Here is a 25,326-nt window from a genome sequence, read left to right on the forward strand (position 1 = left end):
CCTCCTCCTCCTCCTCCTCTCTCTATCTCCCTCTCTCTCTCTCTCTCTCTCTAGCCCTCTCCCCCCCAGGGGTTTGTGCCTCACCAACAATACAGCTTGGTTACAGCGCCACCTAACGTTTACAATAGCTCCAAACACCTCACCTGCAATGCTGCTGAGTCCCATGGTCCCACCCCATCCAATAACTTTATTGTAACGGGAGACGCAGGTTTCCCTCTGATTCCCACGTCTTTCAATGACGTTTTTGCTGAGTGTGTGTTGAGAGGAAACGCCTCTTTAGCAAAGATCTGGACAGAGATAGGCTACCTTACAGAAAAATACACTAACCCAATAAGCATAGGGCACGCATAACACACATATTTTGAACAAAAGTGTTTTTGTTATCATGAACAACATCTAGCCTAGGCTACTATTTGGTTTCTTCTCAGCTCACCTGTTCACTGTAACCTGGCTGGGTCATGTTTCAAAAAGTGCACTGCAGCGTGAACTTCCTATTGAAAGTGGGTTATTGACTTGAGTGGATGAGATCAGATGTTCGGACATCCTTTGCTTACATACGCGGCTTTTCAAAATTAGCTAAGACCCAAAACAAGTGGTTTCGACGCAGACAAATTAAAAAAAAAACTCCCAGTAGCTATACGGGAGCAGCCTTGAACGCAGCATGACCACTAGCAGCAGTGTGCTAGTTTCCCCTCCAGCATCACGGATACATGCTGCAGGGGAGCAACAGGGTTTGTTTGACCTTGAGATATAAAACTGTAGAAAACATAGAGCGGAGGAGATGGACCACTTACCACGTTAGCCTAATACTTCAAAACCGGTTTACTGCAGAGTAAGAGTCATTTTCATTTAATTTAGCCTATTCGTTTATTGGTCATGAGACTCAGACTCTAATGAACATACAAAAACGTGTTATAAATATGGCTTATTTAGCTCTGGAGCTTATTTACATCTAGGCCTAGTCTGTGAACACAGAGTGATAAAAAATGGCTAGTTACTAAATCAAGTAGCCTAAATTCCCTAGGCATCCCATTCTAATGTAAGAGGTCATATTTTTTGTAAAATCATAATATGTATATAATATGTTAACTGCACTAGGGCTAGATTATTGATTACTTTAATAGTCTATTATCTGACACAGACTACAGATACTACAACTGTATCAAAACGTCATTTCCCATAGTCACCCCTCCTCTCCTCCCGTGGTGCGTACGCAGAGCACGCACGCCCTGGTGACGCAATGGAAGGATCAGCCAATAGGAGACGACTGAACTTAGAGTAACACGTCATTCTAGTAGAGTGCAGAAGCCGGCTGATACGAGAGATCCCCCCACCGTCGTCTCTCAGTGTCCCTCAACACCTGTCGGCCTAATACCTCCAAATGCTGTAACCTGTCTCGAATACAACGTACTCCTGTCTAAAACTGAGGCAAACCTGACACAAAAGGTAAGCACTCGACTGAATTACGGTCGAAAGTAGGCCGCCCGTTGCTCCTCCATTGACGAAGCGACAGGAAGTGGGTTGATGCTACATTCCGTTAGCTAGCCCACCGGTAGCTGTGCGACGTAGCGTTAGCTTCAAGAGGTTTGAGTGGCAGAGCAGCGGAGACACAACTGTCAACAGGGATTAACAATACACCGTTTTCTGAAGGTGTTTGGTGTGATCCAACGGGAGGGCGTAGACGGCGAAAATGGCCATATTTGTATGATTTTGGAGCATTAATGTTGTTCAAGACGAGTATCAACCTCCATGGTCCATCGATGCTGATACGTGGCCTGTAGCCTGTGTTGTTGACCACACGTAGATAATCAGGTTGAATTTACTGGGTGCAGATTTCACAATACTGAAGAATTTAAGATTATATTGTCAAGGTTTCAGCAGATTGCCAGAATAAAGAGATGATTTTTTTTGTAATGAACAGCTGTCTGTCACTAATACTTGTACCACACCTTCTCTGGAAATAGCAAGGCAAAGGTCTCACTCCGTAATAAAACGCTACAGAGCACAAGGATATACCAACAGCAGACAGTCGTGTTTGATTTTCTATGACGCTTTTAAAAGTGTTGGCTTGAGATGTAGCCTATTGTTTATAGACCATCATTGTAACTTAGGTGAGTTTACTATGACAGAAGTCATGAGGGTGGAACTCCCGGGGAATACTCATTTTTATTTGAAAAACTATATGATGATTAATCAGTTACTAAAGTAGTTTCTGGTTATTGTTCTCTGAATTGATTAATCAAGTTACCTACTAATCATTTTAGTTCTGATTAGATGCAGTGTTACAGTTAATGGTAATTGTTTGACTTTTGAGATACTGAGATGTTCAGTTCCTGGTAACACAAAGCTGTCACCTGTGATTTTACTTTCAAATTGTGACAGATTCATGTATTTGGTAACTGAAATGATCATCTTACATTAATGGATCATAATTTCATCACCAGCTCTGTTTAGAAATTAAGCTCAGCTAGGGCTGTGAGAATCATGACATTTTTAGGTGCCATACAAATGAATGTGATTAACCATAACTGTCTTTTCTGATGATTTTTATACCACTATTATAGTATAAGCCTAAACATAATTTAAAAATACACATACACCTTAAGAAGAAGAGCCATTTTTTGGCATTAAACATTGGAACATAAAAACTACATTTCTGTTTACCTTCAGGCTTTGCAACTAAATCCATGATGCCAATGTCAATAAATGCTCAAGGAAATCCGGTCAAATATTAGAAACTAAACGCCTCAAGATAATAATATTAACAATAATAGCAATAGCTATGGCACCTTTCAAAAAACCCAAGGTCATTTTACAAAAGTAACAAACAGACAGAGGGGAGAAGACTAAACAGTTTGTGGCGTTAATTCTCCACTCATTTGCAATTAAACATCGCAAAAAAGGGGGTTGCAACGTGATGATGTCATTAAAGAGCACCAGTCAAACCTCAAACATCTCTTAGTTCCATCCAGCTGTTTTTATACAGATGAAAGGAAACAATTATGCAAAATGATTGCGATTAGCTCAAATAATTGCGATCAGGCAATCATGTAATAATTGTGACAGCCTGACAGGCGTAGTCTCAACATTTCTTAGTTCCAGCTTTTCAAGACAGAGAGTTGGCAGCTTTGTTGTTGATAATTAGCAGCAAACAGAATATGTTTGGATTGCGAACTGCTTGTCAGACACATGGACTGATGGACTAATGCACTGGAGACATCACTTTGGGGTCTTGGAAATTCTGTATTATCTCTCATGACTTTCACATTATCTTTCAACATACTAACTTAACAGCACTGGTTGATTGAAGAAACTATTTCTAGATCAATAGCTCATAATCATCAGTAGCTGAAGTCCTACTTGGTGCAAAAACATGTTGGCTATTAGTTTAGAGCACCTTTTGTTTCTGCTGTCTTCAAACTCTGGTCGTAATTGTAATGAACAAGTGTTGTACTGTGTCCTCTGATGATAGTAGACAAAAGGGGGAGGGTGTAAACTTTCGACAACAGGATCCTCGGTGATGGTTTGCTAAAGGCGTCATTGATATTTCGCGAATGCATTCCAACAATGCTTTGGAGGAGCTTTGGAGGAACACTGTGAATTCCTATTTACTGCTCCTTCTTACGTCAAAACAAGCTGGTCAGGTTTTCTTATGACACAAAACTGCGTCATACTCGAGAACCTCTATGTCTATTGTCTAATTTTGGCTCAGGAGAAGGAGGAGTGTCAGTATAAAGGCTGAGTGTCATTGTAACCAGTGTCAGAGGTTAAAGTTAAACAGAGACGGACAAGAACGAGCGTGGGCTCCCAGTGTCACAGACACTACATTCTGGTTCTTCCGTCGGGCCAACAAACTAACCCGTTTGTGTATTGGACTCTTTCTCTATCGAAGCTCGGTGATGGCGACCTACCAGGAATTCATCCAACAGAACGAAGACAGGGACGGGGTGAGATTCAGCTGGAACCTGTGGCCCTCCAGCCGTCTTGAAGCGACCCGGCTGGTGGTCCCCGTCTCCTGCCTCTTCACACCCCTCAAGGAGAGGCCCGACCTGCCGCCTGTCCAGTATGAACCAGTTATGTGCAGCCGGGCCAACTGCAAGGCAGTGCTTAACCCACTGTGGTGAGTAAATGAGAAATACTATGCTCATGTTGCCATGCTCACACATACAGCTGAGTGTTTTTTTGTTTTGTTTTTCTGAAAACAACCTGTTATATAATTTAGCTTTGTTCTTTTACATGGGAATCGTGCTTAACCATCCACGTAATTCTGCTTTTCCGGCGGCATCCTTGATAGTTCATGTTCATAAGGAATGTCAATAAGGATGAAAGAAAGCTGTAGAGCTTCCAATTATGTAATTATAAGTCTAATGCTGATGAGTTATGATTACAGGGTGTGGTGGTTGAAAGCCCAGTATCAGTCGAGCTCCCGCCAATTGGATGGAAACCTTAAATCATTTTAATCCTTGTTTTTACAGTCAAGTCGACTTCAGAGCAAAAATATGGGCATGCAACTTCTGCTTTCAGAGAAACCCAGTAAGTAATGACAGTTATTCCTGAAGTTGATCAGAGTTTTACCTTACATACTACATTTTCATAGTATATAATAACGTAATGCACATGCTGCATTCCTGTGTCAGGCTGGTTCATCAGGTTTTCTCTTTCTCTCTGCAGTTCCCTCCCTCTTACGCAGGCATATCCGAAGTGAATCAGCCGGCTGAACTCATGCCACAGTTTTCTACTATCGAGTACATAGTACAGGTAAATGCCACACACACACACACACACACACACGTGCACTCTAACCTCAGCCATGTGCATAAACTGAATATCAATTATTTCAATCAGGAACCTCAAAAAGAAATAGTTCTTATTTTTACTTAGAAGTCTTGGATTGAACCTGCATCCCATTAAATAACATGATTAACATCGCCAAGCTGAACATGATCAAGTGTATGGAAAATGAGTCCTATGAAGTTCAGCTCTCCTTAACCTTCCCATCCTGCCTTTTCCAGCGTGGACCTCCAACTCCACTGATCTTCCTCTACGTGGTGGACACATGTTTGGAAGAGGAGGACCTGCAGGCCCTCAAGGAATCCCTACAGATGTCCCTCAGCCTGCTGCCGCCCAACGCCTTGGTGGGCCTGATCACATTCGGACGCATGGTCCAGGTTCATGAGCTCAGCTGTGAGGGCATTGCCAAGAGCTACGTGTTCAGGGGCACCAAGGACCTGTCCTCCAAACAGATCCAGGTGGGTTGAGGAATGAGGAAAATAATCATTCATGTCAGCGTTGTATTACCCAGTAGTTTTTCAGGAAATTTGAAATTTATAGGTTTTTTTTTTTTTTAACAATATTTTTTATTGAAGTTTCAAGTGCATCTCAAACTTTATATCGAATGTACAGACATTTTCATGTATATCCCCTCAAACAGCCACTCATTCACACAGACAAAGAAAAAAGAATAAATAAAATGGACAGTGACAACAGACATCAAACTAATGGAGTAAAATAAATAAATAAGAATAAAATGGAACAAATATATTAAATTAAATTAAATTAAAATTAAATAAAAGGCAGGATCATTTCATAATCTGTTATTTCAGTCAGTGTTATCCGTTTCATTGGTCAGGAATGACATAAATGATTCCCAAATACAAACAAACTCCTCCTGTTTACCTTTAGTTATCAAGTTATCAACTCCTTCTCTCATATTGCCAGTGATGGTGGTTCTACATGTTTCCAATATAGTGCAATCACTCTAGGAAATTTGAAATGTATAGTTGATAATAACGCACTTTATTCAACTTAATATGTGTGTTTTACGTTGTGCGTTTCAGGAGATGCTGGGTTTAACAAAACCAGCAGCATCAGCACAGCAAGGTCGCCCGCTGCCCCCTCAGGAAGCTGCAGCCACTTGCAGGTATGAAGGAGAAAGTAACACTTCAAATGTGCCAGGCGATGATAGCTGCTTATTTTTCTTCTCTAACATGTGTGTGTGTGTGTGTGTGTGTGTGTGTGTTCATATCCAGGTTCCTTCAGCCTGTGCACAGAGTGGATATGAATCTGACAGATTTGCTGGGTGAGCTTCAGAGAGACCCCTGGCCCGTCCCTCAGGGCAAACGTCCGCTCCGCTCCACTGGCGTTGCACTGTCGGTTGCTGTCGGCCTACTGGAGGTACAGCGCTCACACACACAGGAAAACAAACGATGCTGTACATGGAGAGAATACAGATAACACATTGTGTACATGTGTCCTTAATTCAGAGGAAACAACAGTCTATGTGCAGTTCAGGCGCTCCTGAACTTTAGCTCCCTTTCGTGGCACATGTAACTGTTCTTAAACACACACTGCCTGATAATTATCTGCTAAAGGAACAGTACATGTGTTTTTATCAGTTCAAAGGCTGATTTCTTGTTTGCCTTGTGTCTTTTCTCTCTACCATCATTATCCTCTCTTCTTCTCCTGCTAATCTGCATGCTTACATAACTGATTGTTCCCCCGCTGTACTTTCCTCCAACAGATGGGGGGGGGAAAATGGATTAGAATAGATTTGTTTAGATGCATTTGAACTGATGAATGAATGTTTTCATACAGACAAAAAAGCACAACTCCCCAAAAGGGTTGTGATCTACTATCAGCAGGCTTATTGGTTTAGTCATTCTCTATGAATGAGTACACCTTATAAATGAATCAGCTTTTACGTAGAAGCTGCTATCAAGTGTTGCATTATGTTAAAAGCTCAGTCTGGCGGCTGTGTAACTACGTGGCCTGTGTCCAAATGTATCGCTGTGTCTTGGACTTTTGCACTGTGGACTTTGCTCTAAGCGTTGGCTGTCAGGTTTACTTTGTCATCAAACTTTATACATACATCCGGTGAAGCTGGATTTGGCTTTTCTAGATAAGTGAGGAAAAATGGCATTGTTAGAATGAAAAATTATTTTGACTGAATAAAACAGTTTTGTCTGATAATTAGAGTTTAAATCAGGAAATTAATCTATTTTCAGTTTTTTTGTCACTTGCCTCTGAATGGTTGTATTGTGGATTACTGAGGCTGAATCAGTACAGGTGATCCTCTCCCATTTCATTAGGCAGCGTCCTTAAGTACCACTCTCCCCAACACTCCAATTTAAATGGCAAATTTAAGAACTAGGTCAGTGGTCTATTTGTGCTCATTACCCACAGCCTAAAACAGGGATTCAGCACAAGGGATGAGATTTGCAAGCACCAGTTCAGCAGCAGTACAGTTGTGCAGCAGGGGAATTGGTATCAATTTAAAGTGCCTACAATGTAGTAAAGTTGGTAAAAAAAAAAAATGTTATAAATACTTTGTGCCATAGTAATACAAAAAAAAAAGAAGTCAGATTGTAATTTAAGAAAAGTTCCAACCCATGACTGACTTCTCTTACGTCTCACCCACAGGGTACGTTCCCCAACACAGGGGCTCGTGTGATGCTGTTCATCGGGGGGCCTCCCACCCAGGGCCCTGGCATGGTGGTTGGCGACGAGCTGAAAACCCCCATCCGCTCCTGGCATGACATCCAGAAGGACAACGCACGCCATTTGAAAAAAGCCACTAAGGTGAAATGTCCCTCTCATTCAAAATATGGCTGCCAAGATTAGTCGACTAGTCGCGATTACGTCTACTATCAAAATCGTCGACGACTAATTCAATATCGACAAATCGTTTATTTTTTTAAAGCTTTTTTTTCCTCTCAAAACTGCCGCTGTCCCTTCCGCTGCCTTGTCTGCCTTTCTGTCCTTGACGCACATGCTCAGTAGTGGTAATCGTCACCGGAAAAGTTATGCCCAAACAGTATCATGGCTAGGAGCTTGAAAGTTTGGGAGCATTTTACCAAAATAAAAGGGAAGAATGTGCAATGCAAAATCTGCAAGGCAGAACTTGCCTTCCATGGCGGTACGATGGCGATGCCCGAGCATCTGAAAAGGAAGCACTTTGTGGCTGATTGAATTTCTGGCAAAGAGGGACAGCCGTCTCGGTAAGCTAATTGGCTAGTTAGCTGCTAACATTAAAGCTACAGTTGGTAAGTTGAAGAAAGTCCGCAAAATGCTGCTACAAGCTGCAAAGTTCATTAAAAGTTGAATGAACTATCATCTTAATTGTCTTTATTTTGGGTAAGCACATACCTTAAACACTTAAAGCTGGGAGCTAATGATGGTTATATGAGAGCAGCTGCATGCCTGTGCGATAAGCTGCAATTTACGTATGATCCGATTAGTCGACTAATCGTAAAAATAATCGGTGACTAGTCGATTATCAAAATAATGGTTTGTGGCAGCCCTAAGTAAAAATGTAGAGTAAAAATGTGTTTATCGGTATTAAGTGATTGTATTTGTATCGTACAGTACTATGAAGCCCTGTCCAACCGCTCAGCAGTGAACGGCCACTGCATTGACATCTACGCCTGCGCCCTGGACCAGACCGGACTGCTGGAGATGAAGTGCTTGTCTAATCTCACTGGGTACGTCAATCCTCATTGTTCCACTGGCTTTAGGGTTTTTATATTTGTCTGTCTCTTTCTAAGCATATTTGAGCATCCTAATAATTAATTGCGCTTCATTACCAGGGGCCACATCGTAATGGGAGACTCCTTCAATACCTCTCTGTTCAAGCAAACCTTCCAGAGAGTGTTCAGTAAAGACTACAACGGAGACTTCCGCATGGCTTTTGGGGGTGTCCTAGAAGTCAAGGTAAAGAAGCAACTTGCCATCAAAGTATCTTTTTACCTTACTCGCTCTACCAGAGCTTTTAATGTTAAGTTGTACGTTTGATGTCGAAGTTGAGTTTATATCCTGTCTTTTCTGTCTCTAGACATCAAGGGAGCTGAAGGTTTGCGGAGCCATTGGACCATGTGTTTCGCTCAACTCTAAAGGTTCCAGTGTTTCAGAAAATGTAGGTCACTGCCCCAGATGAGACCCAGTTTCTCTGTTTTCAAAATAGTTATCCTGAGAGCTGTTATTTACCGCTTATGTGCTCTGCTTTTTGTAGGAGATGGGCGTCGGTGGCACAACCCAGTGGAAGGTGTGCAGTCTCAACCCCTCCACCACTCTGGGCATGTATTTTGAAGTAGTGAACCAGGTAAGGGACATTTCCATGTACCTTTTTAGCTTTTCAGTTGACGGGGTTACAGCATGCTGTTGACAGTACAGTTGCTTATCACATCAAACAAGGGAAAAGCTGTGATGAAGCCTTTGTCGAGCAAAGCTGTAGGAACAATGGCTTCTTGTGCGGCTTGGTTTCTTTCTTGTCCTGTAGCAGAAGGCCGTTTATTCAGCTCATACAAAAAGGTGTATTGTCAATTGTTGACTTACTGTCTCCACTGTTTTGTGTTTGTGTAGCACAACGCGCCAGTGCCCCAGGGTGGCCGAGGGGCGATCCAGTTCGTCACCCAGTACCAGCACTCCAACACACAGAGGAGGATACGGGTCACCACCATCGCCAGGAAGTAAGATTTCTCTCTGAAACAACTGTCAAGGGTGGAAAAAGAAATATGCAAGCTGGCATAACAAGAAACTTGACATCAAGTCAAGAATGTGACAAATAGAATTAATATCAGCCTTGGAAGAATGCGTACATCTTCGCAGTCTTGCGTGCATGTGCGTCATTCACACACCGCACCTGTTCTCACCTGTGTGTTCACCTGTGTGGTTTCTCCTCTCCTGCTTTCCTCCCTCTCCTTCATCCTCTCTCTATCTTCTTTTCCTCCTTCGTCCCTATCCAAGCTGGGCAGATGCACAGTCCCAAATTCAGCACATCGAGTCCTCGTTCGACCAAGAAGCAGCCGCCGTGCTCATGGCTCGCCTGGGAGTCTTCAGAGCCGAGTCGGAGGAAGGCCCAGACGTCCTGCGCTGGCTGGACAGGCAGCTCATCCGCCTGGTGAGTGACATTCCTGCACAAGTCTACTCCCTACTTGTGTTTGTTTTGTTGTATTGTGTTGAATTCTGTGATATAATTAAACCAAACATTGTCCTGTCACTTTTTATGAGTTATTGTTGCATAATATTTGGTTTGATCAGTGTCCAAACAATGTTTTGTCTCTCTTGGTTACAGTGTCAAAAGTTTGGCCAGTTCAACAAAGATGATCCTTCATCCTTCAAGCTGTCAGAGTCTCTGTCTCTGTACCCACAGGTAAACCTGCCTCCTAGTGGAGATGCATGAATGTGAATCTGTTAAGTTGTGACTGAATATTATTTTGCAGTCATCAGTCGTTTAATTTAGCAGTGTATCTATTACGATTGTCTGCTTGAGCTGATTTTTTTTTTTTTTTTTAAAGAAAAAAAAGATTATTTATTCTAACGTTTTTTTTATTGCTCTCTTTCATTCTCCTGCAGTTCATGTTCCACCTGCGGCGCTCGCCCTTCCTTCAGGTGTTCAACAACAGCCCAGATGAGTCGTCCTATTACAGGCACCACTTTGTCAGGCAGGACCTCACCCAGTCCCTGATCATGGTCCAGCCCATCCTCTACTCATACTCCTTCCATGGACCACCAGAGGTCAGCCTCTCACCCTCCACAGAGTCCAACTTTCCTTTCCTAGAAGCTTCCCCACAATGTCTCTGTATGAAATGTGAACTTGTTTTTGGTGCTTGTGGTTTTCTAACCTGGATGGTATTTGTGCTTCACAGCCTGTGCTCCTGGACAGCAGCAGTATCCTGCCAGATCGAATCCTGCTGATGGACACCTTCTTCCAGCTGGTTATCTACCATGGAGAGGTGAGACAGCTATAGTGCATCTATTCGTTCAGATTGCAGGCAAATCAAGGTAAAGGAATCATGTTGGTGATACAGAAATCATTTCTCAATGCTGCCTTCTTCATCTCCATTCCCAGACTATTGCCCAGTGGCGAAAGGCAGGCTACCAGGAAATGGCAGAGTATGAGAACTTCAAACAGCTGCTGCAGGCTCCTCTGGACGACGCCCAGGAGATCCTGCAGACACGCTTCCCCATGCCGCGCTACATCGACACCGAGCATGGAGGCTCACAGGCTCGATTCCTGCTCTCCAAGGTCAACCCATCACAGACCCACAACAACCTCTACGCCTGGGGACAGGTACTGTACAGCTACACCTCGCTATTTTGGAATGATTGCTTTAAATATTCAGATTTGTAATGATTTTTCTACTGTCTGTTATGTTGCTTTTAAATGTGTTTTGTTGTAAGCATTTCTAGACTTTCTAAATGAATGAATGAATGAATGAATTTTTTTTTTTCGTGTCATTCCACCACTGTGGCCCATCCCATATGGGATTACAAGATACATTTAATGGCAAATACATGAAAACAAAGACTAGACAGTCCTTCCTGTTGGTGCTACCTGCCACACAGGTGTGACGCATAAATAAACAATTTAAGATTACTTTCAGTACTCAACTATATATCGCTCTTCATCTCATTGCCCAAGACTTTTCGAGAAATAAAGAAAATACAAACATATTCAACTGAAAAAGATGTTTTAGCTTCTCAGCATCGTCTAACCACACAAATTCGTTATTTGGATCTACCTTACTAAACAATTTGTGTCTTATAGAGTCATAGAAAGGACAGTAGAACACAAAATGAATTTCATTCTCCACCTCTTGGATGTCACATAAATTACAAATTCTATCGTCTTCTGCTGTGCCAACATACAGTATCTGCCTGTCTCAATATGAAGACCAAGTATACCAGCTCTCAATTGAGCACACAGGGATCTTTTCTTTGTAGACAAATTATACAAAACATAACTTTCTGGGTATCTAGGTTCAGTGGACTCTCATGTCTGTCGCATCATACCACTAACATGGGCTGAGGTGATGCGCATCCTCCTACAGAGCACATGTAACTACATGCAAATGTGAAACGATGTATATTTAATTGACTCCGTTGATCAAATTCAAAACTTTAAAATCCCAGGATGGGGTTAGGGTTAGGGTCCCCACATGAAAAACAATCACTGACCCTGAGAACTCAGAAGAAATGAAGTCAAACTGTCAGTAAACACAGGTCAGGGGTCAGCTAACCACCGATTGTGAGTGGGGGGGGGGGGATTGAAAGCTGAAAATAGCATTAATCTCTTACTTCCTGTGTCAAAGAACAGCTGAACCATAACTTGCAAATACATCTCTGGCAGTCTGAAAATGAGATTAACCAGAGAACAAGGTCTTGCATAAGCTTCTCTTAGTGATAAATGTGTTTTGGTTCAATAAAGTGATCACTGGATCAGAGTTATGTCATGGAAAGACGTTTGTAAAGTGAGTAAATCACTCAACCGCTATTTTCGTCCTCTACAGGAGACCGGAGCCCCGATCCTCACCGATGACGTCAGCCTGCAGGTCTTCATGGACCACCTGAAGAAACTGGCCGTTTCCAGTTCTGCATAGACGTCTCTAAAGAGAGAAGGAGTGATGTGACATTCCTGTTCTGATAGTGGGATCCATCAACATTTCCTCTGTTTTTGTAAAGCAGCCCCAAACCCACAGAGTCGACTGTATGTGCTTGCTTGATTTTATACAGCGCTCTTTCATATGTGACCTTTTCATGACATAAAAGGAACAGAAAAAGGGAGAGAATATCACATTCCTAATAAGAAAACAAATGTCATTTCTACTCATGTCCTATATCTTGTTATTTATAAGAAGTGGCTCCAACACTGCGGAACCAGAATGTCCTCATGAAAGCAATATCATCTCTATTTCTACGTATACGGGATCACCTCTGACATGCAGAATGACAGATGACTAATAATTTAATTTGTTTTCTCTTTTTTTTGTTTGTTTCTCCTTGTATGTCTCTGCTGCATCAGACTTGGTTGAAGGTGCTGGTCAGTGAGATGCTTACATGTATTTGCTTTGTCTATAGCTAACGACTTGTCTAGAATTTTTCTCGTAAAATAAATTATAATGGTACCTCCTAATGCTGGTTGAGAAAATGTTCACACACAGGGCTTGTTGATCCTCACACTGATGCTTTGTTAATCACAGTCTATTTGACAGAAAGAAAAAGAATCCTATATGGATTATAACTTATGTGTTTTCCAAGAAAATTCCCTCTGAATAATGAGGATTAATGTTCTGAAGGATGGAAGTCAATCACACCAACTAAACTGACTCTGGTTTCAATGACGAACATTGACTTTTATTTTTAACCTTAACTTCATAGGACGGTCTATCGTTTAGTCCACTGATCCCGTCTCTTTCACCATCTGGTATTTTGCACCTGATGACTACCCAAGTGTCTTTGTAATCAAACTTTAATATACTGTGAGACTGTATAGAAGAGACGTTTGTGTGATTTAGATCCTGTCTGGGTTCTTAATGCTGTCCATATATTAAAAAAAAAAAAAAAACAGGAAATGGATTCTGTCTGTCATCTGTCTTTGCACCAGCATGCACATCCCATTTACAAGAGATTTTTTTGGTAATTTAGAATGATCAGAATTTGTATGCATATGTACAACCCAAGTCCTAAATCTGCTGAGGTGTAACAAGTGGATTTTCACATGGAAGTCAAGGGTTACCGGAGATGCTCAGTTTAACCAGCAGGCATCTGTTGCATCTCACTCTGACTGCGTAGTATTACAGATTTGAATGGTTTCATGCCAGTGGATGTGTGTGCGACAGAGTGCAACACGGCATGTTGCTACAGTAGTGGGTGGCATGTCCTCAGATTGGAAGCGACACTCGCTAAACAATTGTCTTTTTCTCGTTCGTCACTACTGTACGTAAAGCCTACACGGCACGCAACCCCAATCATAAAACCACTCACACACCATCTACTGTCACTGTAAGCTGATTTCACAGCATCCAGACAGTATGATTTCGAGGATCAGTGAACGGCAGATTACGAGGACTAATCCGTTGGGGCTATCTGTTTAGGGGCAAATTCTACTCCTAGCAGCTTTATGCGGAAGTTGCCACTGAAAAACAAATGAAGTCTGTGTCTATCAAGAGCTTAGGCCTCACAAAGTTGCACTCTGAAGCCACATATGGTCCAAAAGGTATTCAAGGCCAAATAAAAAGAGGCAATGCAGTGGCTCTTAATCTCTTTTGACATGGATACTTATGCACAATGCCGAAAGCTCCTTTTATTATTATCCATTTGTTTCTCAGTTAAGAGTGATGCTTTTGTGTGTGAGTTGAGGCCATAATATGCACAGATATAAAATGATCCCATTAAGGGGAAATATTAATATCACTGTGGCTTCTTCCTGACACATGCAAAGGTCGCATCTGTGCATGTTCCATGAAATTCAACGGGACAAAAGAACATTTCTTTCTTTTCTCCACTATTTTCTTTTTTAGTGACCATTCATGATGCTCATGTCCATGTGATTCCCAGGCTTAGGCAAAGCTGTAAGGAAATGTGTCGTCTTTATTATCTCCTATCAAATCCTAACAGATCAGTTCTAGTCCAGCAGCCAAAGAAATCCATTCTGGCTTCTGTCCCGGATAACTTATGTAAGATTGCTATATAGAATATGTCATAGCATGTTTATATAACGACAACTGACACAATACTGTGACACGTTCCATTAATGATATTGCTCTGTTTGTCTCTGTGATTAAGATTATAGGGCCTAAAATCAAAGTTTGAATGTATATTAAAAATGTATGTGAGAATAAATGCAATGTTCTAATCCCAAATCTCACTCCCACAGACATCAGTGTAGAGTCAATAAGAACACAAACCATAGGACCAGCAGCTTATCATCCTATGATGATCTTTATGTTGCAGCCTTCATAGATCTGTGAGCATTAAGAGAGCCTCAGAAAAGAAAACGAAGAAGCACAGAAAAGTGAAGTGAAATGAACGAAACATTAAATTACTGATTTTTTTTGTTATTGCTTAACGTAAGCAAAGCTATTTGCAAATTCATTCGTTTCAAACAAGACTTTGTAACTTCTTCTTGATGATGTACGGCAGTCTACATGTTTGCACTGAGTCTGAGTATGGAGGCGATGTAAAGGAAGCTCTGAAATATCAACCCCTTCCAAGCTGACATCGACAGGGGCGGGTTTTCCATGGTGGCACAGGGGGGCACCCGCCCTCCCTGCAATCTGATTGGCCACCTTGTGTGTGCCCCCCCCCCAATGTTCATTGACTTGTGGCAATGTCAATCACTGTGTAAAGCCCTTTACCACTGCTCGAGCTAAAAGCACTAACTTCTGACTAAGGCTCTTAATCAAGAAAATTGTGTAAGATGGTTATTGTTCTCAATATCACCATTTGTCAGAGTCAAGCTTGTTCTGGTTATTCTGTATACATTGACTGACTGTTACACAAAACACTGAGATGTTTATTGATCAGAGTTGAGCTCTAAATACTGGCTAAGAGTATAAGATATTTCTGTTCACTTAGATTTTTTTGTGACTTCTTATTTACAAGATAGAGTTGATTATTGATTGACTATAATTTTAACATTGACAAGTGGAAAATGAAAATGTCATAGACATCTTCCTAACAAGGTGAAAGATTCAATGTTGCCAATAAAAGCAAGATGAAGACATACTGTAAACAGTGTGTAACTGTACAATATAAATATTCAAGACAGCAATCAGTGGCAGCCTTCATTTTTGTTACTTTTGGGGGCCCCCCCCAAATTCACTGTTGTTACCCCCGTGCCCCCCACTAGAAAATACTCTGGACCCGCCCCTGGACATCAACCTTAAAAGGATTGTTAAACATTTTGGCAAATTGGCTTATTGCCATAATCCCTTTAGTCACAGGGGTAGGTTAATTAAATTCAGAGATGGACAGAGTACTCAACCCCAGTACTTGAGTAAGAGTACAAATACTACTGGTCAAAATTTACTCTGTTACAAGTAAAAGTAGCTCAGTCGACATGTTACTCGAGTAAGAGTAAAAAAAAGTACTTGCTTTTAAAGGTAATTAAGTATCCAAAAGTACATGCTTCACATCAATGAATTACTATAATTGTTTCTAAATGAATTTAAGGACCTTTTAACTCTTGTTTCTGAGAATTAACTCTTTGAAAGCACCTGCACTGATGTGCTGCTTTTAGGGGTTAGGGTTTCCTTCTTTGACAAACACAGCTCGTGTACAAAAGTATTTTAGAAAAAAAAAAAAAAAAAGAGCAGACTTGAAAGTAACGAGTACTTTTTTGCCTTCCTAGAAATTAACTCGAGTACAAGTAAAAATATTTGTCTTGGAAATGTATTCAAGTAAGAGTAATAAGTACCAAAGAAATCTAATACTCAAGTAAAGTACAAATCCTCTGGATATGTACTTAAGTACAGTACTCAAGTAAATTTACACCGCTACTGTCCACCACTGATTAAATTACCTTTAATTATCAGTGCATGTTGTTTTGAGATCAGCGGGGCAGAGACTCGAGCTGCTCAGCGAACACTATGGAGGTGAATGGTACAGGTCCACTGTCCCTCAAAACTCATCAAATACACAATCCAACAACTCCAATACACTCTTGTGGAGAAACTGTGACCTGCACATTCACCACGCTATGAAATAATGTAACATGAGTAATATAATTGGAACATAATGTAACATGTAACAGAGGTCAGTTTTCCAAGAGTTCACTGGATATAACAGATATAACAGCCTGAGAAAATAAATATCCTCAAATAATGTGTTAAGAAAGTTTTGCAAATTGAATTACTCTCCTACTACAGATGGATGTGTGAACATGTATTCCACCACACTGCAACCAAACTAAAGTGTGTTAACTTGAGAGCAGGGATTAACTGCTTGTTATTGCCACAAATTCAGGAGACAGCCTATCGCCTTCAATATGGACGTCATAATCAGTGCTTACCAGGCTGTAGCCAAGTATTCTGACTTCCAATATGCTGCTGATATTCAATAAGACTCTTGTTAGGTCTTCATGATTACAACTGGGTGATTTAAGGTCACACAGGGCACTTTTTGGAGCTCTGAGATGCAGTGAAGTGTTTACTCAGAGTGAGGACAAGTCGAGTATCCTACAGTGCATCTGTATCTGCTGGAATGTTTTCAATCATTATCAGCAGTTCATTCTTTTTAAATGTATGTGCAGATATGTTTGATATAGAAGTTGTAGATTTAATCCCACACAATTGCATGGGCATGTTCATCTTTGACTCCTCTACAACACCCTGCCGAGGTGGTAATTACCTGCAGTATCACCAGCAGCTTGTTCACATGTATTTGGGGCACTTTGGTGGAGAGCCTTGGTCTGATTTGTCAGTTTTCAGAGTCATGTTGAAGAGCAGCTAAGCCTCTGGGGCTGAACATGAAGGCACTCCACTGAGGTAACAGAGATGTCAAGCCTATCTGGCCTCATTTACTCTTGGCTTGTAAACACTGTTTGCCAAGAGGCTCAAATGATTTGTATTTATAGATCATTCTCACACGAAGAATCACAGTACTCATGGGAAAGGTCTTTGAAATGCCAGCTCTTGTGTTGTCTCTGTGCTCCAGCACTGTTGTTCAGATTAGGGGAAAATTCACTGAAAACTTTCAGTGTTGTGGAATCATTTCAACTCGTCACGGTGTAGAGATCACAACAGACCACCATCAGTCTGATCAGGAGCAGCACAAAACCCGTTGTTCTCTTCACCTCCCTCTGACCAGACAGAGCCCATAGGTCAGCTTCTCTGAGAGATAACTCTCAAATTCAAGGGGCACACAACTGCTGCTTGGGAAAGTTAAAACATTTGATGTCATTGTATAGATTTATACAATAAATGTGCATTAAGATCACAACATTCTTAAATATTCTGCATAATCCAGAATAACAGTAAAATCCTATTCACTCAGAGTCAAAATCAAAACTTGGCACATAAACAGTTATGCAGCAGATGGTAGCAGTTGTTCTAAGCTTTAGGTTAATTAGATTCACAAATAATTATCCAAATATAGGCCCTGAATCTTGAGGTGTATATGAATTAATCATGACTGGCACAGATCAAAATCCTTCAAATGGGCACTGACTTTTAACTTTGCTCCTATCCTAGCTTACTATAGTTAATCCATTATCAATATATCACATTCAGTTCATTCATATCACTTTTAATTGTTTTATTGTAATGCGACTTTGAGAGTCCTGAAAGACGCCTATAAATAAAATGCATTATTATAAGGTTGCATTATCGGAGATGTAGTAGTCATCTAGAGTCTGACCCATAGACTGCAGGTCTGACCTGTAGAGGGTAAAACTGAGGTATTCTGGTCATGGTCTATCACTTTATTACTTTAAAATTGGTCTCCTGTGAGTTCAGCAACAGCAGGCAAATGTGTCAGAAGTTATTCCTGGTGATGTGTACTGTTTTATAAAAGTTGTATTTTTTGTCTGAGTGGAAATCATTGCAGCTGATAAGTAAGCTGCAGGGATCGAGAGAGAGAGAGAGAGATACATACATTGACAATTTTGACAACATTGAGGTTTTTTCCTACAGCAGAAAACTGCAGCAGATCCATCGTATCAGGGAAAAACATGTGATGAACTGTTAAAAGTCTGTCTGGGAGAAGATCCAGAATTTAGCTGCACAATATACTCTACCTCTGCCATGAGACTAGAGAAACACATGAAAGCTGTTATTGATATGATATAATATTGTTGTTGTCGTTGTTGTTTTTCATTTCTTTTTATGTATTATGTACCTACCTTACACATGCGTGTATAGCCCACAGTATAAATGTATTATATTTTTTTTATTTTACATTTTGATTCTGTGAGTTGTATTTGTTTTGTTTCATTGATTATTGGTGGGTTATAGTTCTCCTAACATTCATGCCAATAAAGCAAATTTGAATTGAAATGAATTGAACTGAGAGAGAGAGAGAGAGAGAGAGAGAGAGAGAGAGAGAGAGAGAGAGAGAGAGAGAGAGAGCATCATAAGAACATCCTACGCTTGATGCTGCTGATGCTGCGAGTGTCAAATCCTTTGACAACGTGACTTCCTATAGGCTGCTCGCCCGTGGGGCACCGCGTGTGAAAGTGAAGGGGAAAGTCCAGGGTGGAGATGTGACAGTGACACTCTGGCTCCGAGCTGAGCTCAGAGTGAGGACGGAGCACCGATGGAGACCTGTGGAGCCAGCGGAACCAGCGGAGAGCCGAGCGGGACCCGAGCCTCAGCCTCACCTGCTGCTGTGTTTGGGAACTAACTAACCGAGGGCTCGCGCACCTTCTCCACTCCTCCGCGCGCCGCTGCAAACCTCCTCGCGGACAATGAAGACGACTCGCAAATGCAGGACCCTCCTGTCGGTTAGCTTGAACTTCTTCGCTCTGCTTTTCTCCATCACCGCGTTTATAACGACTTACTGGTGCGTGGGGACACAGAGAGTCCCCAAGCCCAAGTGCAGCAAGCTGCGGACGCACCAGTGTATAGACTACGGAGTCAACGAAACCGACCCCAACAAAGTAGTTTACAGCTGGGAGACCGGAGACGACCGGTTCCTGTTCCGGCAGTTCCACACCGGCATCTGGTTCTCCTGTGAGGAAAACATCGATGATGAAAGTAAGAGGAGAACGTGTGTGTGTCACTCAAACATTGTAGCCTACTTTTAATTTGAAAATCAGTAGTTATCTTCTTTTTTTAAAGAGAAAAAAAATCTCTATTGGACCACCAATTTGGAACACCAAAAAATTGCTTTTCCAAGCAAATAGCTTCTTTCTGTCCCTCATGGCTCTCCTTTTATCATTAGTTATGACTTTTACAAAATGTATCACTGTCATAATAGTCACCACAAACAGACATCAGCTGTTGCGTGATCCTGTATCCCCAGTGATTTAGCCATTCACAATGTCAAGCACAAACCCCATTAAGCAAATGATCATCATTTCAAAATTTCATCCCCTCATTTGAGATAATGGAACACTTGTTTTAAAGAGGATTAATCTCTCTTTTTCAGATATTGCATTTCATGACAATTTCTACATAACCATTCTCGATTAATACCAGTCCAGTAGTATACCTGGATAACTTGCTTTTGCTGGTTTTATCTGGCATGAAAAGCTGAGCAAACAGAGGCGCAGCTTCAGTTTAAAGTAAGGCTGGACAGCAAAGTACTGTGATTACCTTAGCAGACAGTGGGATTGTGATATGAGTCATGATTTCAGTTGAAGTTCCCATTTTTCTCTTTTACCCAAAAGTAGAATTCGGGTGATGTTGCTGGAGCTTGTAAGCACGTTCTTTTATTGAGAATTTGAGTTCTTGCATTTCTCTGGCAATCACAATGCTTCTTTTGCAAAAAAAAAAAAGACAAACTTTACTTTTATAAAAAATAAAATAAAAATGTAGCACCAGTGATTTTGATACTAGAACTCCATTAGCCCTAGTAGGACATGAAAAGAAAGAATGAAAAGTAGCTCTCACACTCCACATTCAACATTGTGCTCAGACCAGGGCTTTATAAGTGGGTGGTTGTGCAGCGTTTGATAGAGGCAGGATGTTATTGCTTCACAGTTTAAGCCAAAAGGAGAAGACAACAGTGAATGATGTGTGATTGAGCATCATTCCCTCACTCGGGGAAATGGAAAATGAATTTGATCACACTGGAGTGACGATTCAATAGCAAGGTCAGGAGAAAAGGTCCTGGTAATGCAAGGTTCAGGTCAAAGGTGTTCAGACCAGATTAGTCCTCTCTGGTTGAATTGCTGCAACTTGATTGGGAATTATCTCCAAACACCTCTCTAATATCAGCCTGTAATTCTTCTATTAATGCATCTTTTTAATCATGCGTAAGAGTTAAAATGATCCACATATTGAGATTACTCAAAAACAAATTGCTAGCACATGTCTATCTCATCAAGTGGCTGTACGATGAAGGGGATGGAGGGATGGAGGGATGGAGGGGGGTGGGGGGTGCTGAGAGCTTGAGTTAATAAGGATTATGTAACAGGGGCCTTGATGAGTTTTTCCTCAAAACAGCTGTTGCCACCCTCCTACCTGATTAAAGTGTTACACTTAGAACAAATCCAGCCACACGCCGCACTCGACAGATGACCGGGGAAAAACATCACATCTGCAGGACGGCGCCGTGTGAAGGGTCAGATGTTAAATGAACACAGGCTGTCATTACGGCTCTCAGGAATGATTGTTATTACAGTACTTTCTTTCCATTATATACTATTTTATTACTTAAAGTCTAAGAATGTACCTGTGATTCAGTAGGACAAGAGCCAGATGTTAAGCGGCCTTGCTAAGCTACACTTGGTGACATATGCCTCTTATTTAACACTCTTTTAATTCTTTGAACTTATGAGCTGTTTTTTCAATGTTCCTCTGGTTCACCTGATTGGAGGTCGCAGACTGTTTGAGCTGATCCTGTGAAACACTCCTGGACAGAAACTGAGAATTAAACACAGATTAGGATGTCATGGATTGAAGCCTGTTTAGCACCGAGAACATTGCTTTATTTTAGTTTTTTTTATCCTAGACTGGTTCCCTCTGACCTTTGTAACATTTCCTCCTCCATGTTCACGTCTTCATCTGAACATGTGGCTCTCTCATTGTAAACCAGCCACATAAAGAATTCAAAATAAAGTTCTGACTGACGATGCCACTGCTCGTGTGATATTCTAAGTCTTGACAATTTGTTGTGTTTGTGCCGTAGGTGAGAGATGCCGAAGTTTCATTGATTTGGCGCCTGCATCAGAGAAGGGTGAGTGTCCACTGCTCATCATCAACAGGTTTAAACAAATTAAGAAGTTCCTCAAAAGCCCTCTGATCAAACTTTTTCTTATAGAATGTTTATTATCTCTGTCAGATCATTTAAATGTTCACATGTACTAAACTGTAAATACATCAGGTTTAGTGCATTATCAAGATGTCCTTTCTTTAAGCAAATCATTTTCTCAAAATTGAAATTTCCAGTCCTCAACATGATTGCTAATAGCAAGGCTTTACAGTCTATAGGGGCATAAACACTGTTTGCATTTTCTGAATAATTTCATCTTTTGATATAGTTACAGTAGCCTAAATGAACACAAAATCACAACATGTAAGTCACTTTTATCAGTTGAAATTTTGTGATAAAGTTAAAATACTTCCTTAGTCCGTTGCTTCCCTGTTTTCAAATTAGCAAGCGTCCACTTTTAGTTTTGGAATTATCCCTTTATTATGAAAGGATGGGGGCACAGAGGAAGCCACACACATTTGGTGTCAAGTTGTAGGATTTTCAGCTGTGCTGACACTGTCCTTTGAGAAATGTTCATTTCCTGCCAATCTGTGAAGTGTCAGAAAAAAGGAGAAGCAGAGATATTTTTGTGTAGCCAGATAACATTTGGCTTGAGTCATTGGGATGCTCAGTAAGGCATGGAGTAGGATCAGCTCAAGTCCTGCCTCTCCAGTTGGAAACGTGACTGGGCTGTATTAACTGCATGAGGAGTCAGATGAATCATTAAGGATAGAGTTGAACATGCAAAACTAAGACCTACTTGGGATGACTGTGGCACTTTTGTAAAAAATGTTATATTCCACTGTGAATTCAAAAACAAAATATTATATAAAATCCTTTTTATTATAAGTCACCCTAGGTTTTATGTTAATACTGTGAAAGTGTCGTAGTGCTCAGTCCACAGAGAAATGCTCACCGCCTGTGTTCAGGCATTGTGAGTTAAAATGAGCTGTCAGGAGCTCACCTCCACCCACCACCCAGCTTTTCAGGATTTTCTTACTCTGTGTGTTCTAAATGTATTTTTTATTTCATCACTCAGGCCAAGGCCCCAGGCCTCTGCTCTTCTGATTGGCTCAGTGACCTGTTGCTACGGGAGCTTCAGAGGGAGCTATATTGAGAGTGTATAAAACACAAGAAGCACAGGAAAACACTGGAAATTGTATGGGAGCTTCAGTGTTTGGTTTAGCGTAACACTGACATCATTATTTGTCTGTGTTTTGCAGGGATGCTGTGGCTGTCACTGGTCTCTGAGATGCTCTACATCGTTCTGCTGCTGGTCGGCTTCAGCCTCATGTGTTTGGAGCTGGTCCACTCTAGTAACGTCATTGATGGACTCAAGCTCAACGCCTTCGCTGCAGTCTTCACCGTGCTCTCAGGTGTTCTGATTGTTCAGTAACACTTTACTTGATGCCTATAACGCATTATAACCATACTTATAATGAGTTATAATGCAGTTATAGAACTGTATAACTATAGTTATAAACACTCATAAATGATCAGAATTCTTATCAACAATAATCATAACACACTATAAAGCATTTTGTCTTGACTTATAAGTTCAGGTATTATAATAGGTTATAATTGTTAGTAACTCGCTGACAATGCCCACATTGATAATGCATTATAAATATAGTTATAATGTGTTATAATTGGCTTATAGATGTGTATAACTATCATTATAAACACTTATAAATTACCATAAGGCTTTATAACAATAAGCATAACACATCATAGAGCATTTTATAATGGCTTATAAGTTCAAGTATTATAATAGAGTTGTATAATAGCTTGTATTCTGTGTATTTTATTACGTTTATGTTATGTGTAGGGACTACAGATGGACATTAGCTGGGAGCTAAATCTGGTGCAACCATCTTTTAATTTTTTCCTTTAAATGATTAATGTAATTGCACATTGTCCCTTATTAAACTAATAAACTAAACTAAACTAAACTAATTGCTGTGCCTGTGAGGCACCATACTGTACAGTACCCCATTCAAGTGTTGGCTGGTTATGTGGTTTGATAAAGGGCTCAGCGATTACACCTAATCTCATGAGAAGAAAGGAAAGAGAACAAAACCCACGTCATTTGCTTTTAGGATTAATTTAGAAGATGAAGTGAGCTCTCACTGAAAATTCTAATCCGTCTCAAACCAAGGAGCCAGATCTTCAGTTTCCCCTTGAACAATCTCTAATAAATCCAAACTAAATTGAAAATCTATGACGTATAGAAATAACTGAATGAGTCACGGTGACAAGTCCTACAGTGAAGAAATGATCATTTGTTTCATATGAAGAAACAAACTAATATTTGTGAAAACACACACACAGAGTTCCAGTGGAATTAAATGGCATTAATGAGGACACTGGCTTTGCAGATCTCAGAATGAACAAACATGAACTATTTGAATGGGGATTTGAGACTATAAATATTGGGACTACATTATTTAATTGTGTTTAAACACTTTGTCTGTACAAGTCAGCTTGGTTCTTGTTGCATATTTTCTCTTTGAACCTTGTATTATACTCTAAAATGAACTAAGCACATGCTATCTCTCTGATTTCAGGTCTTCTGGGTATGGTGGCCCATGTGATGTACACACAGGTCTTTCAGGTCACGGTCAGCCTCGGTCCACCTGACTGGAGGCCCTACAACTGGGACTACGGCTGGTCCTTCTGGTACGACACAACTGACCAGATCGTACTCATTTCGGTTTTGTTCAGGAATGTCATATCAAGCACTTGGGCTACATTTAGAAATAAAATTAAGTCAGCTCACCTATTAGAAAGTGAGAGATTATTCTCTATTTATAGCAGGCCCTAAAAGTCAGTTGTGGCTCTGCTATCACCTCTTTCCAACATCACTGTCTCTAATGAAAAAAACCCAAAGCTCTCATGTTGTGGTAGGATTAGGCTTTGGTGTCCAAAGCCCCCGATACAGGCGTGATTGGAATTGCATAAGGGGATAATATTTCACTCCTTTACAATATGCAGGGTGTGCTGAAAATTCATTCTAGAGGCTAAACAATTCTTGACCTTTTGTTGGCATTAATCAACCTGTGTGAAAAATACACGAGATGATGATTTGATTGTCTAAACTAACATGTGGCTCGGCATGTTGAGGAGGGTGGAGCGACTTAAAGTGAATGACACTAATCTCAAGCAAGCGCAGCGGGGAAAACACTGAGGGAGAAAACGCCAAAATGCTATTTGGATTTACACGGCTTCTCATCACAACTTCAACTGTGGTGTCACTGCTTTGTCTAATTTCTTTTCTCTCTGTTCACATCAGCATGGCCTGGGCGTCCTTCACCTGCTGCATGGGCGCATCAGTCACCACCCTCAACTCCTACACCAAGACGGTCATCGAGTTCAGGCACAAGCGTAAGACCTTCGAGCAGAGCATCCGGGAGGAGCACGCGAGGGAGGCTTTCGGATATTTCCGTGAGCGCTCTGTGCACTCCATCTCTAAATCTGTGGAGGTTTATTCGAGCCAGTCCCTGAATAGCGGCAGGAAAACCCCCATACCCGCAGACTCCCTGGACCTGAGCGATATTGCAGGATCTTTAGGGGAAGAACAGTGCTGAATGCGATGGGACAGTAGATGGTGGCATTTCTCTCGGTACAGTATGGCAGCTTGGTGGACAGAGGCGTCGTCCCTCTCTGCTCCGTGCTCAGTACAGTATAAATGCT

At 41.1% G+C, this 25,326-nt stretch overlaps 2 protein-coding genes across 2 annotated transcripts; both read left to right on the forward strand.

Annotated features, from left to right (window-relative positions):
- The first annotated feature begins 1,283 nt into the window (after positions 1-1,283).
- Positions 1,284-13,254, forward strand: sec23b (SEC23 homolog B, coat complex II component). The gene is made up of 19 exons (XM_085792333.1): positions 1,284-1,446; positions 3,893-4,120; positions 4,476-4,533; positions 4,672-4,758; positions 5,013-5,249; positions 5,838-5,920; positions 6,030-6,174; positions 7,420-7,578; positions 8,365-8,480; positions 8,586-8,709; positions 8,831-8,911; positions 9,008-9,097; positions 9,358-9,464; positions 9,742-9,895; positions 10,070-10,147; positions 10,351-10,512; positions 10,644-10,730; positions 10,847-11,068; positions 12,288-13,254. The coding sequence occupies exons 2-19, from the start codon at positions 3,900-3,902 to the stop codon at positions 12,375-12,377; spliced, it is 2,301 nt and encodes a 766-aa protein (XP_085648459.1). The 5' UTR covers positions 1,284-1,446; positions 3,893-3,899; the 3' UTR covers positions 12,378-13,254.
- Positions 13,255-19,026: 5,772 nt separating this feature from the next.
- On the forward strand, positions 19,027-25,326 carry LOC146991221 (germ cell-specific gene 1-like protein). Its single transcript, XM_085789898.1, has 5 exons — positions 19,027-19,472; positions 21,571-21,618; positions 22,857-23,009; positions 24,201-24,312; positions 24,926-25,326. Exons 1-5 carry the CDS (start codon positions 19,184-19,186, stop codon positions 25,218-25,220), a joined length of 897 nt encoding a protein of 298 aa, XP_085646024.1. The 5' UTR covers positions 19,027-19,183; the 3' UTR covers positions 25,221-25,326.

This window comes from Trachurus japonicus, chromosome 1 (genome assembly GCF_045865225.1).
Source record: "Trachurus japonicus isolate A0001 chromosome 1, Traja_1.0".
Taxonomy (NCBI): Eukaryota; Metazoa; Chordata; class Actinopteri; order Carangiformes; family Carangidae; genus Trachurus; species Trachurus japonicus.

Coding starts and splice junctions, on each gene's coding strand:
- LOC146991221 (XM_085789898.1), top strand. CDS start 19,184: ATGAAGACGACTCGCAAATGCAGGACCCTCCTGTCGGTTAGCTTGAAC. Junction 19,473..21,570: donor GGAAAACATCGATGATGAAA/GTAAGAGGAGAA, acceptor TTTGTGCCGTAG/GTGAGAGATGCCGAAGTTTC. Junction 24,313..24,925: donor GACTACGGCTGGTCCTTCTG/GTACGACACAAC, acceptor TGTTCACATCAG/CATGGCCTGGGCGTCCTTCA.
- sec23b (XM_085792333.1), top strand. CDS start 3,900: ATGGCGACCTACCAGGAATTCATCCAACAGAACGAAGACAGGGACGGG. Junction 9,098..9,357: donor ATTTTGAAGTAGTGAACCAG/GTAAGGGACATT, acceptor GTGTTTGTGTAG/CACAACGCGCCAGTGCCCCA. Junction 11,069..12,287: donor ACCTCTACGCCTGGGGACAG/GTACTGTACAGC, acceptor CGTCCTCTACAG/GAGACCGGAGCCCCGATCCT.